Below are 17,269 nucleotides of genomic sequence, written 5' to 3' on the forward strand. Positions count from 1 at the left end.
GTCCCACAAATTAATAAAAGAAATGGTAATACAGTAGTGTGTTTTTACTTTCTCCCCCTATACCATAGTATATGGAGAAAGTATTGTTTTCGTCAAAATTTTCGAGTTTGAGTGGATATATTCGTTTTGGGTCCCCTTGGACCCAAACAAGTGGTTTTCGAAGTGATGTCTGGATGTGTAGGTACAGAGCTAGGGACTACACCTGTGGTCCGATTTCAACGAAATTTGTTATTTAGGTTCTAATCCATAGTATCTCCAGGCGTTTTTTTTTTCATTTTTTGAAATTTTGATTTTTAATGGGTATTTTTCCATAAAAACCCGGAAAAATCAAAATTTCTCAAAAATTTTGAGGGGCTCTCGCGGCTTGCACAATGCCCGACTCCTTCGCAGAAGAGGTTTACATCGGCTTCTGACCAGGCGCCTTAGACACGCTAGTCTCGGCGCGCAGTGTCACATTTGATGTTGACTCTACTCGGACAGTTGAAAACTCGGACAGTTGATATTTCGATATTTTTTTAAATAATTTAAAAACTCGGACAAATGAAAACTCGGACAGTTGATTTAACCAAATATTATTATTATTTAAACCATACTCGGACAGTTGAAAACTCGGACACTTGATATTTCGATATTTTTTTAAATAATTTAATAAACTCTGACAGTTGATTTATCTAATTATTATTAGTTATTTATCAAAACTCGGACAAATGAAAACTCGGACAACTGATTTTTCAAATATTTTGTAATTTTTAACAAACTCGGACAGTTGAAAACTCGGACAAATGAACCTCACCCAAAATTTAGTATGTTATAGTCCTTTATATTCTGAACAAAATGGTACAAATCCTATTTCTATAAAAATTACGGTTCAAAAGTTATTGTAAATTATATTATTTTCCCATAAAAAACCCATAAAATAACAAAAAGTAGGATTTTAGAAAAAAACCCGGTTTTTATTTAACATAGTATGTTATAGTCCTTACAATTTTGAGTTTTTTCATTTTTTAGAAATTTAGTTTTATGGGGATTTTTTCATAAAACCCCATAAAATAACAGAAAAAATGGATTTTCTAAAAAATGGCCCGATAGATTTTGATACAAATTTAGTATGTTAAAGTCCTTTAAATTCTGAACAAAATTGTACAAATCCCATTTCCGTATATTTACTCTCACCGCTTACACATGATAAAGGTTGTTGACAAACTTATGGGAGAAAGTATGTGCCAGAATGCTGATACCGTTTATTTTTATTATGATCGATATTATGGACAATATAATGCGGCTATAAGTGGGGAACATTTGTAGAAAATACTAAACAATATCTGCTTTTGAAAATGATAAGGTATTTAGTATTTACAACAAATGTTGATTATATCAACCTGTTATGTACATCGTGAGTATTTACATAATCTTTGAGTCGACTCTATTAAGGTCATCACTGTTATTGGTTTTAAAATAACCTCTGTGATACTTCGCAATAATAGAATAAGGCAATGAAGAAATATAAAGGGTGGCTGAAAAGTAACTTACACCCCCCTCAACTTTTCAACCATTTGAGATATTTGATATCTGTTTGCGGCAACCTTCTTAGATATGAGGGGATACACTAACTATGGTAAATTTTGAAAACTTTGCCCTTGGGTAGTGGGGATAGGGGGTAGATCAAAATTTTCAAATGACAAGTATAGTCAAGTTTGGTATCATTTTACAGGTCTTGACAAAACATAAAAAATGACATAAAGAAAACCAAAATCGGCCCACTAATAACAAAACGGCGCTCTAAAACGTTTCAAATCCAAATAACCATGAGGGTGGCTGAAAATTAACATGCACCCCCTTTAACTTTTTAACTATTTGAGATATTCAAAATCGGTTTGCAGCAACTTGTTTGGATATGAAGGGCTACAATAATTATGGTCAGTTTCGAAAATTTTGCCCTTAGGCGTAGTGGGTAGCTCAAAATTTTCAAATAGCAAGTAGGCTATAGTCGAGTTTGGTATCATTTTACAGGTCTTGACAAAACATAACAATTAACATAAAGAAAATAGAAATCGGAACACTAATAACAAAATGGCAGCTAAAAATGATGAAGACAATGTTAATTAAAAGTAATTTTGAACTGCCATTTTGTTATTATGCTCCGATTTCTATTTTCTTTATGTTAACTGTTATGTTTCGTCAAGACCTGTAAAATGATACCAAACTTAGAACCAGTCATAGAAAGTACTTTGGAGTGATTCTTTGATTGAGGTCTTGCTGTTTATGATTTTGTTCTTTATTCTTTTATTACAAGATGCAAATTTGCTCGATTTGGAGCAACGGGTTATCTAATTTAAAATAAATTCCCAATAACACTAAATCTTGTAGTTAACTATGCAACAATGCATATTGGGTGATTCACAATAAAGTAAAGAAAACTAGGATACCAACATAATGAGCTTCTTTGTTTGAAGTTCATTGTTGGTGAGTTAATGTTGTTCAAAGGTTTATTGCGGACATTTTCCATCACGAATGTAAAAAACAATACACAACGTTTCGTACATTGCGTACGGTGCTTTTAGTATTCCATTGTGTGAGTTTTTTACGTAAACCTTTTATAGATTATAGTGTTTTGTGATTTGTTATTAATTGCATGTTGTATCATGACTTGACTGCTATACAGTGCATATTTTTTGACTACTACCCTCTGTAGTGTATTCCAACTTAGGTTGGGCGTTTGTGTATTGTTAGTTGTAATGTGTTAGTTAAATTTTTTCCACCTGAAGACGGGATCAGATTCCAGATACCGAAACGTTGTGTATTGTTTTTTACATTCGTGATGGAAAATGTCCGCAATAAACCTTTGAACAACATAATGAGCTTGTTTTTTGTTAAACAGTGTCTCACTGTACTTGTAAACCCTGTCCCATCAGTAGGAGGAGAAAATAAAATTTGTGATGACACTGTTAAATCCTATAACATCAATCTTTTATTCATTTAAATATACCCAACTGATGGAATATTTTTCTGTATGCGTAAAATATGCAGTACTTGGGCAATAATAACTCACCATTACTGTATATAAAAAAATCATTTACTATTTACAATGTTAAATAATTCAAACGGCTGGGACTACTCAGGTGCCCATAGCTTAAATGTGCGGTCATAGGAACAAGTCACGATATATTTGGAGTCCGGTGTAATATCGAGACACATGACCTTTCCATCATGTCCTTGAAGAGTTTTCAGTGATTGCCATGTTTTGTCTGACCATACCTGGAAAAATAGAAACAGTTTATTTATCACTTACATTCAGTCCACAGAACTAATTGATTACAATTAAAGAGTATTCATTCCTAAGGTATACCAAAACAGTAAAACATTATGTTGTTACAAAAATTACAAACAGTTTCTTCTTATGCTATGATTTAGGCCAACTTAAAACTTTATGTTGTGGGTCAAGTGTTCTATTAAAATTTATGGCCAAGTTTTAAAATCCAGACCTATCAGATGAAAAATTTACAAACTGACCACTGTACTGTATATCTAGTAGATGTTTAATTTTAGCAAAATGCATATTGGATGAGATAGATTAGCTATACTGTATAACGTCTAAGGTTAATTACTCAAAAATGCTACAATACTTCTGAATGGTAAGCCAAACGTTTAATTGGCTCAATTAAAATGTACAGAATTTTTAAAGGTTCATCAACAAACACTATTTATAACATACTAGAGAACCCATACTAGAGAACATACTAGAGGACACATAACGCCGAGGAAAACTTTGTGCTTAAATTTGAGTAATTGTAGCTACATCTTAGAGTTGTTTAAACACTTGTTAGAAACTAATTTTAAATATCTCTGTTTGCGTCGTCAAGGTTCACCTACATTATTTCTGCTCTCAGTTTTAATTGATAACTTCTAATGAATGCTAAACGATCTGATCCAATTCGAGTTAACATGTTGCAACAAAGTTTTTACAGCATTGAGAATTGAAGAAAACTGTTGCTTGTGTTTTGTAATTTAAGTTGGGTCATTTTATTTATTTGATTTGAGACATCCCTCTAAACAAACAAATTTTCTCCGTAGAGAATCCTAAAGTGATGTGATATCAACCATTTCATGTGTTCCATTTTTTACCCACAAACTCTGGGTGCCAACTGGACTGCCATAATCTGCTTTGAATGGGCTAAGGCAGCAACACCATTGAAAGTTGGTTAGCATATTTTATGTGTTGTCTGTCAGTCTCACGTTGTTCAGTGGAGTTTCTCTAAATACCCGTCCCAAAGTATGGATTCATTTGTCGAAATAGGTTGGATAACTCTTGTAGCTATACGATTTGGATAGCAATTTTCATATTCTCTTTTTGAACAGTGTATATTATTGAGCTCACCTCTCCTAAATCATTCAAATAAAATTGACCGACCCTTCTCAATCGTTGAATACATAAACACTAATTCCTTCACTTATGTTTCGTCTTATATTGCCACTAAAACTTTCAATAGTAAATGAGTTGTTGAAACTTCTTATTTTTTACTCGAAATGTCTAAGTTGTGTTGGTAAATTCAGTCAAAAAACCTTGTATAAGTTTTTCCGAGGAACTGGCAACATAACCTAGAAGTAAACAATCCATTTGAGTTTTTTTTCTATATTGAAGTAGAGCAAGTAATACAAAATTTACAATAAAAACAAAAGGTCCGCCAAGATTTGGTATAATCTTACTACTTGAACTTATCATAGTCAAGGCATTATTATAGTTTCTACTAAATGTTTTGAAATATCTCGATCTGTCAGTGTCAGAAGTAAACATTTCTTGCATGCATTCATTTGATCTGACATTAGGCGAGTTTACTTTACCACCGTGACAACATTATGTGCTTCGTATATTTTTTCACTTCCAAAGTAAGATGCATAGCAGAACCATCGATGCATAGCAGAACTTGCAAATATTATTCATCTCATTAAGTGAATGTGTATGTGGATGGGTGTCTGTTCGACCAGGCCTCTCTATTTCTACTCTCCTCATACGCATAAGATATCTTATTATTAATTGTCTCCTAGTCCCGTGTTCAATATTTCTTCTTTGAACTTGAGGCATTTTCTGCTCTTCCTACAAAACTGATTAACTGTTTAAAACTAACTTGGTCTTAACCTACTCAATATTATAAACATTAATATTTACTCCCAAAAAGCTAATGAGTTTCTTTTTATTTAACAGTTGTTTTTTGTTTTTAAATTTGTTCTATGTATTTCTTATGGAGAAAACTCGACCTTTGAGAGGGTCTCGCGCCCTTAAGTGTGAGTATTTCAAAATTTCTAAAACCTTATTGCAAAACTACATATTGAGACAAATCTTTTGACACCTTAAACGTCAAAATTGGTCCACAAATAAGGGAGGAGTTGCGTTAACAAAAAACGGCTTCACGTATCTTCTATAAGTATAAAAGAGGATGTTTGTATATATATATATATATTTGGCAGTGATAAACTCAGACACCGCTGAACCGATTGCCACGAAACTTGGTACATACGTGTAGAATTTCATGGAATAGGTTTATACACCATCAATTTCGTGATCCGTCCAATCGGCTCCGCCCCAGTGGCTCTGGAGTTCCCATGTTAACCTTATGAGAAATGGAATTAATGAATCTTAACAGCTGTTTCAATTAAACAAGTTGGTTCTGTTCTATGATGTTCAATAGCATTAAAGTTACAAGGATTACCAACAGGGTGCAGCACTATTATTTCTTTTACATTTATGACAACAGCTAATTTGCAACCAAAAAGTGAGTGAGCATAGCGAACGAAATTCAACCTGGAGGCGAGTTAGCGTAGTGAACGAGCTAACCTGAAGGCAAGTGAGCGTCGCGAACGAGCTAACCTGAAGGCAAGTGAGCGCAGCGAACGAGCTCCAACCTAAAGGTGAGTGAGCGTAGCGAACGAACTTCAACCAGGACGTCATGCGAACGAGATCATCTTGAAAATTAAGAAGTTAAACGGGGCAAAGCCCGCGGGTTACAGGTAGTTATATATATAGATCTTATTTCAGGGTGTATACAGATTTTTTAAGGTGAAATTCCAGGTTTTCTCCTGGATTTTGAAAGTCTTTAGTTATAAAGGTATATTTAGTTATAAAGGCATATTTAGTTATAAACTATAACCAGTTCAAGGCCTACGTCTTAAGTTTGTTCTCATATCACATTTGGATATTTCTAATTGTTTAAAGTGTTGCAAAAATAATAATCCTCAATATCGTGATCATTTTTAATTTTTATTATAATCTTTATCACATAAGCACACACATAAGAAAACATCGTCTCCCACGGTCACGGAAACGTTATCATCCTAATCCCCCAACACGGCATAATCCTGAATACTTCCCACGGTTTGTAGACATTATCGTCGGCTCCCACTGTCACGGAAATGTTATCGTTGTCTCCAGCAGTCACGAAAATGTTATCGTCATCTCTCGTGGTTACGGAAACATCGTCGTCTCCAGTGGTCTCAGAAAGTTTATCATCATCTCCCACAGTCATGAAAATGTTATCGTCACCTCCTGTGGTCATGAAAACATTATCGTCCCTCTCCAGCGGTCAGGAAAATTTTATCTTCGTCTCCAGCGGTCACAGATGCGTTATCATAGTCTTCCACAATTCCCGGAACGACGCCAAAAATCCGAGTTATTTCCCGTTTTTTTCCAGGTCCTTTCAAATTCAAGGTTTTTCCCCGGTTGGTATACACCTGAATTTAGGCCTACCTTTGCAGTGTTGTCATAGGAAGAGGTGATTAAGAAGTGACCTCCAGTTCGTTGGTACTTGACATGACTCAATAAGTTCATATGTGCTGGGATTGTGTAGATACAAGCTCGTTTACGCAAGTCCCAGACTCTACATGTATTGTCTTCACTTCCAGTGGCAATGTGATATCTGCAAGAATAAACACAACTAAAATTAGACCAATTAAGATTGTGAAAAATATGTTATCTCTGTACACTGCTACAAATTATTCTCTTCTAAAAAAAAATTAGGGAGAGAAGTAGAGCAAATTTGTTTAGTTATCTTTCACATAAAAAAATATCTTTTGTGTCTTATAATAATAGGTAAAGGTAAATTTTGTATTAAAAAAAGTGTAAACAGTTCAACAACGTAACATATTTCAGGTTGAATTAATTAATAAAAGAAAATAACAATACCGGTACCTTAAACAGCCAGGTTAGGTTAAAACTGTAAATTACATTTGTTTGCTTTAGGCTAGGTTTTTTATCTCCTACAGCAGTACGGTAAGTTGTCTTTGAACAACCTACAAGAAAAAAGTTAAAAGACTATTGAAGGAGTTAGCATCTCAGAAAGTACTATGTGTTCTTTGTGTATTATCATCTATTTTAGATAGTAACGCTGCTGTTAAACCTATCCACCACAAATCCTTACACTGTAAATGATTATGTCTACTTAATCTATACTTAATTAATATCTACTTACTCCCTGAAATAACTTACCCATCAGGTGAAAAATCTATGCCATAGATGGACTTGAGGTGGCCTTCCATGAACATGATGCAACGACCTGTTCTTAAATCCCAAACTCTTCCAAATGCATCCATCCCTCTAGAATGAAAGAAATACTACAAGTTATTAGTGAAAAAATAAAGTACCAATACATTCCAAGACATGCTAGATGTCGATGAAAACGGCACCAAAACTCAATGTTCCGCTTCAAAATAACTCAACATTTAGCCTATTTAGACTAAAGTTATATAGTTGAAACTTTGTATGAGTGAATTCAATAAGACTAGGGCACAATTAGTTTTAACTAGCTGTGTACCCGTTCTACGCACGGGGATCTTATAATATTCAGTTGAAACCTTCTTATATAACGAACAGCAGTTGGTTTGCATATTTTAAGATATGCTGGCCAAACTATTATACATAGCTTCATTTTATGTTGTTTTTTGTTGTTCCGGATCGGTATGACAATCAATAAAAGGTTAAATTACCTCTGTGTCTGCCGGTCGATCCTATAACGGTAGGCTTACTTTTATTTTTACTATCTGATCTCGTTTGCATGGCTCAATCACGTCCTGGTTGAAGTTCGTTCGCTACGCTCACTCACCTGTATGTTGGAGCTCGTTCGCTGCGCTCACTTTCCTTCAGGTTAGCTCGTTCGCTACGCTCACTTGCCTTCAGGTTAGCTCGTTCGCTACGCTCACTCGCCTCCAGGTTGCAAATTAGCTGTTGTCATAAATGTAAAAGAAATAATAGTGCTAGTGCTGCACCCTGTTGGTAATCCTTGTAACTTTAATGCTATTGAACATCACAGAACAGAACCAACTTGTTTAATTGAAACAGCTGTTAAGATTCAATAATTTCATTTCTCATAAGGTTAACATGGGCTTCCAGAAATTCCACGTCAAAAATCGACAAAAACTTGATTTTCAAGGGTTTACTGTTAAATATCTAACTGTCTCATATTCGATGAAATACGTCTAAAACCATCTCATATATGTATAGTATTTGGAAAATAAGTTTCAGGCGGGACAGTGCTATAGTTATTGAGGAGTAGTTGTAATAAAGTGCGTATTTTAGCGTTACCAAGAGAATGACAGATAGACAGACAGACAGACAGACAGACAGACAGACAGAAATTGAGATAAGGTTTGATTCGGTTTCTCTGACCTATGAAATGTAAAAATAACCAAAAAGTTCATTATTCTAAGCAATGTACAGACAAAACTCTAATTTTATTTATATAGATTAAAAGCTTAAGAGTTAATATTTTCTATTTTAAATATTCAAATAAAGTTGATACTTTTAAAAGAGTTTTGAAATATGACATGAAATAGTTTGTCGGCTACTACTTTTTCATGTTTTTTGGTCAGGTAAGTTAAAAAAAGGTGGATTTTGTAGCTAAAGAGTTATATTTTCTGTATCATATTTTTAAAAATTTGTATATAGCTTCTATAATTTCGTTGTAGTTTTGGTTATACCATAGTCGCGGCGCGTCGCGTCGGGCAGGCCTACTAGAATCACAATTTAAATACATTTAAGTACATAAATTAAGTACAATTTAAGTACAGTACATTTAAATGTTCATCGTTTTATTCTTTGTATTTGTCTAAAAATTAATATTTTTTAGCTCTTTTATTACAATCAGAATATAAAAGAGCGTTGTTTTAAAAGTTTCAAAAAATATCATGTGATTTTGAAAATTTGTACATTGTAAACCAAACGTCAGAACTTTATAAAACTTTCAATTAATTTATAGGTTTTCAGAATTTTTGTTACGCCCAAAAAGTTTTTGTTGTTAATTATGTAAACAAAATTTTTCTATGAAATGGTAAACGCCAGAAAAAAAATTAAAGCGTATTTTAAAGGTCATTGTGTTCGTAATAGAAATATTTATAATATAAAGGTGTATTGTCACGGATATTATTGATATCAACTAACATTTAATTAGTTGTAATCGCTACTAGGGCTCACCACAGCCGGCTACCGCCATCTTGTTGTAGATTGGTGAAAAATCCTCGCTTCACGTCGCGGCCAACATACTCCATCTATTGGGCCCACTGCACTCCCCTGACTAACACATTGCCACGGTGTGAGCCCAGCATTAGGCGGGGAACGTTGATATTGTCGTACAGTTTCGTACTTCATATTGGTGCATTTCGTTTGATCGGATCGGTAATTTTTGTATCTTACTGAGTCAGTGCTTTTTGGACAGTGTAGACATAGACATAGACATATGTGATGTGGAAAGCGAATAGGGACCTCTTGTCGGGAATTTCCGATTTTGAGTTATATATATATTTGATTTCCTTATTATTTAATTCTGAATTACTTGGCACAAGTCCCATGCATCTACAATTTTTTTGTTAAAGTCATAGGACTTTGAAATTTTGTTATGGAAAAGTGTCATTTTGAGAACAACTATTTTGAAAGTTTTAAATAGGCATAAAAACATTTTTTTTTTTGTAATTAAGAAACAATTTTAATATCAAAAGAAAGTTTATAATGTCCTCTTTGGAGGCAATGCCAATTTTGTTCTTAATTCACTATAGTTTTCATTTAAATAAATGTTTTATCAAAGCATGTCGTAAAAATCACACTTCAAAAAGGGACCTCTTGTCGGCCCTATGTTATTTCTCCATAAGATAAGAAAAGGTATCTCTTGTCAGGACCGCAAAATTTGTTAGAAATTTTTGGTTCTCTGTAAACTGAATTTGTTGTAGTTCTCTAAATTTCCACAAGAATGCAGGACAATTCATTTTTTGGACTAAAGTCTGTTTACAAAGTGAATATTAGAAATGGGACCTCTTGTCGTTATGGCGAAATAACATTGAGCGACAAGAGGTCCATTTTCTCAGACCGTGCAGAGGCTAACAAAATGATTTATTTCCACCTTTTACATCTTCTGGGTATTATGGGTTATGATCCATAAAAAGGCGTGTTAAGTATTTCAGTCATGGTTTGATGATAAAGTTAGGCCTACATAATTATCAATATCAGTATTTGTGAATAGTTTTGAAATAAAATAAAAATACCTTATTTTTCATCCGTATCAGAATGTTTCGTATCAAGGAGGTGTTATATTTAATTTATTACACATGATATCAATTATTTATTCGGGTAGTTTTTATCGGTGGTTTTAATTAGGCTATTTCATATACACTCAAAGTTGGTTAATTTAGAAGATTGATGTACTTTTACAAAAGGCTAAGATTTTGGTCTTTTGTATGCATATCTTGCGTTGACCTTACAAACATGTCTTTAGTATTGATTAATTGTGAGGTAAAATAAGATATAGTCTAACAAACAAAGCCAGTAGAGTAGCAATAATTGTATTTTTCACCACACTATGATGTTTTTAGCTGTTTTACATATACGTTAATAAATTGGTGGCTGAAAGTTACGTATTATTGCTGGCCATGCCAACTGTCACCGTCATTTGGGGACCGAGCAGGTTTTTACATCCCTAGGGCTGCAAAATCAGCTGCCCGCTTACTTTCTTAAAACATGAATGCATATTAAATACACAATCAGTATCCATAGTATTGCAATAGAATTGTTTTATTGTCACCGATGCCTAGCAACTATTTATTATTATTTTTGCTGATTCCTCAAGTTATTTCTTTTCATAACCTTAAAGTTGTATAGTTGTGTTGTGTTGACTATCAGTGTGCTTTAGTATTGTAGTGAATAGTGGTAATAGGATATAGTGTGGTGAAAAATAGTCGTACCACGGACCGAAATGGTTTTGCAGCTCTCGATCGTTTTAAGTTCTCAACTTCATCTCGAACTTAAAAACTATCTCGAGTATGCAAAACCTCATTTGTTGCCCTAGGTATGAAATATACTATTACCTAAATACAATTAATATTATGGTAAAACTAAAATTGTTGACAGACATAAGCAGTGTACGCAAGCACAGAGAAGTCAAAATACTTCTATGTGACAAAAGTAAGATTGCATAATAATCAATGACCCATGTTATAAAACGTTATATTTGTTACTTTAGTTCCTTATCACTGAATAGGCCTAACAAAATTAAACGAGGACAACATAATATGTATAACATTAATGTTTTTACTTGTTTGATAAAATTATTAAATGATTGATAATACATTTCAATAAGAATGAACTCCAATTTTTCAGCCCCACTCGTCCCACGGGCCTCCCTTCTCGCGGGTTTCCGCTAGCTGTTTCGTGGGCCCCTCGGTCCTTGGGCCCCCGCATTGCGGGCCCTTCTGTTACGCCACTGTTAACTGGTAAGTTAAAAAAAATTTTGTGTTTTAGAGGGTAGAATGCTAATTTATAGATGTATACCGCAGTGAACGTGGTAATAACTGCAGGTAAATACCCATTTTTCATGGCTTTACCTGAGTTCTAATTCACTTTAATGCAGCCATTAAAATGTGTGTAAATAAAAAAAAAACATATTTTAGTCCATTAATTTAACAGTTTATATATTAATGGTCTATAAGTTAATTTATAGTCATTTATGGTCTATAAATTTATTAATACTACCGTTAGCGGTTATGCCCGCTCTTGGATTCGGTAAACTTTAATCAATCCAATTAATTAAATATTATATAAATAAATGGGACTTAATCCGCGTTATAAGCCTACATTTCAGAACTTAACTTGGCTTGAACTTAACTTTATATGGGTTATAAGCCTATTGATTGGGTCTGATGATGATTGTGTAACCGGTGTTTTAGGGTGGATGCCAAAAATTGAACTCGAATGCCCAAAATAGTTCAGTAGCCAGGTACTTTCCAGGGGGGGTCAACCGTTTTACCAACAAAATCCTAAAACCCGGGTCAGCATCGGCGAATTTAACCCTTGTCAGGAGATGGCACAGGTCGTTATTCTTAGACCATAGAACACTCAGTTCTGTCTTCAACGCCTCATCACCGCCACTCCTGAGGGTCTATCGAATCTAATAAAAGGGCTATACCACTTTAAAAAGCACAATTTGTTTCGACAGGCAGAGTGCGGGTGTCAGGGTATGGGGTCCCTGGTCCCAGCACGACGACTTGCTCGAAAACTAATAAACTACAACGAAGGCGATCAGTTTGAACCTAAACTGTGCGGGTGTCAGGGTATGGGGTCCCTGGTCCCAGCACGACGACTTGCTCGAAAACTAATAAACTACAACAAAGGCGATCAGTTTGAACCTAAACTGTGCGGGTGTCAGGGTACGGTGTCCCTGGTCCCAGCACGACGACTTGCTCGAAAACGAATAAAATACGACGAGGTGATCAATTTCAATCCTAAACAGTGCGAGTGTCAGGGTATGGTGTCCCTGGTCCCAGCACGACGAACTGCGTGAAAACTAATAAAATACAACGAAGTGATCGATTTCGATCCTAAACAGTGCGGGTGTCAGGGTATGGTGTCCCTGGTCCCAGCACGACGAACTGCGCGAAAACTAATAAAATACAACGAAGTGATCGATTTCGATCCTAAACAGTGCGAGTGTCAGGGTATGGTGTCCCTGGTCCCAGCACGACGAACTGCGCGAAAACTAATAAAATACAACGAAGTGATCGATTTCGTTCCTAAACAGTGCGAGTGTCAGGGTATGGTGTCCCTGGTCCCAGCACGACGAACTGCGCGAAAACTAATAAAATACGACAAAGCGATCGATTACGATCCTAAACAGTGCGGGTGTCAGGGTATGGTGTCCCTGGTCCCAGCACGACGAACTGCTCGAAAACGGGAATGTTGCTGGAAGTCAACAGTGCCGGAAGGTCAAATAATTTGTACTTGTGCCGATAGGTAAAAAACTACAATGTTTGCAGTGTAAAAATCCCATTGAGTCAAATAATACAGTCGTGCTAAAAACGTAGTCTATGTTAAAGCGATTGACACATTGGGAATTTGACCTAATGCAACAGCAATTTTAATATGACGAAATACGATAAAATACAAAACCAGTTTCGCTGAGTCATCAGTGCCGGAAGGTCAAAAGCACTTAAAAATGAACGTCGATTCAGTGTAAAGTAGACCTCCTGCAACACTTACTACCAACAAAACGCGCTTTTAGTTACTTGGTGTTTTGTCATAATTAGAATAGAGCTAAAATTATCATATTTGGTACATAGCTTATCTATTAATGCTTCTTGCCAACTGTAAATAGGTAGAGTTTTTTTTTTGAATACAAGGTAATGAAAAGCCTTTCGTCAATCTTTGTGGCATGAAATAGTTAGTAAGCGCGGAATCAGTTTACGTATTGGTCAGAGATGTTTTGTCAATGGAAAAATTGATGCTAATAATTATATGCTACACATACGTTTTTGAAAAATGTATGGTACACTCTGGTTCGAGAGATATTTCACCTAAGAAGAGGTAACAATAACCTTGACGCTGCGGTCAGGACGATCTCAAAATTTCTAGTTATTATATACGTTTGTAAAAGGAGATCCATTTAATTTTAGAACTATATTATGAGTTATAATGTACACATAAACTGTGTACATATATTAAGCCTCGGAAGGGTTGAAACCTGTCAAAACTATCATATATATTAAAACGTAAAAGGGTTTTTTGTTTCACGATTCTGAATCAACCAGTCAACGGATTTTCATGATTTTTGTGTTGAAAGAAAGATAATTTTGAGAACTAGGGAATGTCAAAGCCTAATTATAAATTAATGAGGTCCCAGTTTTTAAGAAATTAAGTTTTAATTTTTAAAAAGTCTATCAGCCGACGCTAACCTTCTAAGCTAGCTAAGCTTTACTTTTAGCACAATATAATTTGCTTAACATAACAGCTGTAAACACTCAGCATTTGGAAACAAATTTAAAGACATATTTAAGGTTGACTTATTTATACTATGTGTAATGCTGACCATTGATACATTCAATTCTTCGGTATGAGGATGGCAGATTAATTAAAAACGCATAGTAAAATAGTAGGATGTTCAAATTATTTTTTAAAGCAATCTTTGTAATCATTGATTTGTTTTAGTCCAATATAATTTGTTTTAACTAACAGCTGGTTGAATGTAATATCTATAAGTATAAAAGAGGATGTTTGTATATACATATATTTGGCAGTGATAAACTCAGACGCCGCTGAACCGATTGCCACGAAACTTGGTACATACGTGTAGAATTTCATGGAATAGGTTTATACACCATCAATTTCGTGATCCGTCCAATCGGCTCCGCCCCAGTGGCTCTGGAGTTTCCCATGTTAACCTTATGAGAAATGGAATTAATGAATCTTAACAGCTGTTTCAATTAAACAAGTTGGTTCTGTTCTATGATGTTCAATAGCATTAAAGTTACAAGGATTACCAACAGGGTGCAGCACTATTATTTCTTTTACATTTATGACAACAGCTAATTTGCAACCAAAAGGTGAGTGAGCATAGCGAACGAACTTCAACCTGGAGGCGAGTTAGCGTAGTGAACGAGCTAACCTGAAGGCAAGTGAGTGTAGCGAACGAGCTAACATGAAGGCAAGCGAGCACAGCGAACGAGCTCCAACCTAAAGGTGAGTGAGCGTAGCGAATGAGCTACAACCTAAAGGTGAGTGAGCGTAGCGAACGAACTTCAACCAGGACGTGATTGAGCCATGCGAACGAGATCATCTTGAAAATTAAGAAGTTAAACGGGGCAAAGCCCGTGGGTTACAGCTAGTTATTCTATAAAACTATTAGGTTTTAAGCGAATTTCCCATATAGGGAATAAGCTATAACCGTAGTACTCATGGTAACACCTGGACCCGGGACCGATTATTTTTTCGTTTTGAGGTCCCTAGAGGCCAAAACACCATTAAATAAATTGCAATTGCAAATAAAAACACCCTATATTTTATTGGGATATCGAAAACGGTAAGAATCATAGAAAACTTTAAATGGGGGACATTCCTTTATTTTTTGTGGCAGTTAAAAATATGATTTTAGTTTTTTGAAATTGAGCCGCCATTTTCCAAAATGGCGGCCAACTTTGAAATTTCTTATGGAACCCATGTTTTATCAAGTTATCTATTGAACCACTGATTGTAAAAAATAAAAAAAAATATATTTTACGCATAAAACTTTTGGCTACAACTTTGCCACAGACAAGATCTCTCTAACCAAAAAATAAAAAAAATCGTCACATGCTAACTTGTTCATGTTACAAATAATGATTTAAAACTATTTCACCATACATATACATTTTTATAAAGTAGATCGGTAAATAGTTTGAAGTTCCAACAAAACAGTCATCGAGTAGGACTAACCAAGAAGCTCTGTGCCAATTTTCAAAATTTTTGCACAACTTTAAGTACACCATAACACAAAATTATTGAAGTCATGCGTCGAGAGGACTATCGTTGTTTTGAACAGAATATACTTTTGACCTAGCGGAAATGTTGGATTATCGAAACAGCAAAATATCTATTTGATCAAATATTTCTCTTCGTTGGAACTGTTCACTAAGTCAAAATCCCACTAGGTCAAACTCATACACACAGCCTACGTTTTTAGTTCTGACTGTAACTTGTTGACCAAGTGACACTGTTGACCGAGCGCTACAGCCTAATATATTGTTTTTGATCTAATGGGACAAGAATAAATTATTTGACCTACCGGCACTGTTGACTTTCTGCAACGCGTCCCTCGAAAAATAATAAAATACGACGAATTGATTGATTTTGGTCCTAAACTGTGCGGGTGTGGTGTCCCTAATCCCAGCACGACGACTTGCTCGAAAATGAATAAAATACGGCCTTAGTCACTAACAAGGCTACAAGATCGCGCCACTCATCCCACACTCATCTCCATCCATACATGGCTTAAAATACCTACATTTGTATGGTCGCCATTTCAAAGACAGGTATAAAAGTATTCAAATTATTTAAGAATTTTGTCTTACTCTTTGTGGCCCATCCCCCTTAAGGGATAAAAAAGTGATAATAGCTTAAGACAGTAGATACTTATGGTTATTATTTATATACCAATTCTCTTTACTTTATCTATATTGTTAAAAATATATAACCAATCGGGAATTTTTAACCATACTGTATAATGCCAACACGAAAATTTTCCGTTGAATTCCTTTGCCATTTCTTAAGCGATTTTGACCATTCATGTCTCATTAGAATGACCATTCATGTCTCATTAGAAAGAGCGTGTCACGACGAAGTGATCAATTTCGATCCTAAACTGTGCGGGTGTCAGGGTATGGTGTCCCTACAGAGGGCAGACTCAGACAACACATAGTAACACACACACAACACAACAAACACACACACACAACAAAACCACACTACTTTTAAGAGGTAAGGAATACAAACAACACACTCAGAGACAAGACAAACAACAACCCCACCCCCCAGGTCCCAGCGCGACAACTTGCTCGAAAATTAATAAAATACGACGAAGGCAATCGATTTCGATCTTAAACTCATTTTCTGACCGTTACAATTGGAGTGTCCAATCGAAATCGATCACCACTAACCAACTTTTATATGTATTTACCGTCTTGTAAGTCAACAGTATAAGTGTAAACTTTAATCAATCAGTCAATCAATTTTCTTTATTAAGATTTCTTTAATTGACATGTACATAGATTGTAATTTGAATTTTCATCTTGCTTGACAATTTTGATCAAAGAATTCCTTTAGTGAGTAGAATGGTTGATCCATTAGCCAGTCTTTGAGTTTCCTCTTCAGGTCTTGATTTCTTAAGATCTTCAAGTGGTTGGGCAGGCTATTGAAGACCTTTCGTCCCATGTAGGCTTTCTGCTGTATTGAGTAGTATGGTGATCTGGGAGAAGGTAGTCTGTAGCCCCTCGA

At 35.1% G+C, this 17,269-nt stretch overlaps 1 protein-coding gene across 1 annotated transcript in view; it reads right to left on the bottom strand.

Annotated features, from left to right (window-relative positions):
* Nucleotides 1–3,057: 3,057 nt before the first annotated feature.
* LOC128983014 (U4/U6 small nuclear ribonucleoprotein Prp4-like) overlaps nucleotides 3,058–17,269 on the bottom strand; it is a 125,708-nt gene continuing 111,496 nt past the window's right edge. The window contains exons 8-10 of the mRNA XM_054402136.1: nucleotides 7,478–7,585; nucleotides 6,740–6,908; nucleotides 3,058–3,255 (exon numbers count right to left, since the gene is read on the bottom strand). Coding sequence (XP_054258111.1) covers nucleotides 3,112–3,255; nucleotides 6,740–6,908; nucleotides 7,478–7,585 — 421 coding nt within the window. The 3' untranslated portion in view covers nucleotides 3,058–3,111. The remainder of the gene's footprint in view (nucleotides 3,256–6,739; nucleotides 6,909–7,477; nucleotides 7,586–17,269) is intronic.

The sequence above is a fragment of the Macrosteles quadrilineatus genome, unplaced genomic scaffold (assembly GCF_028750875.1).
Source record: "Macrosteles quadrilineatus isolate MER2022 unplaced genomic scaffold, UCM_ALF_1.0 Scaffold_1__1_contigs__length_201487025, whole genome shotgun sequence".
Classification (NCBI taxonomy): domain Eukaryota; kingdom Metazoa; phylum Arthropoda; class Insecta; order Hemiptera; family Cicadellidae; genus Macrosteles; species Macrosteles quadrilineatus.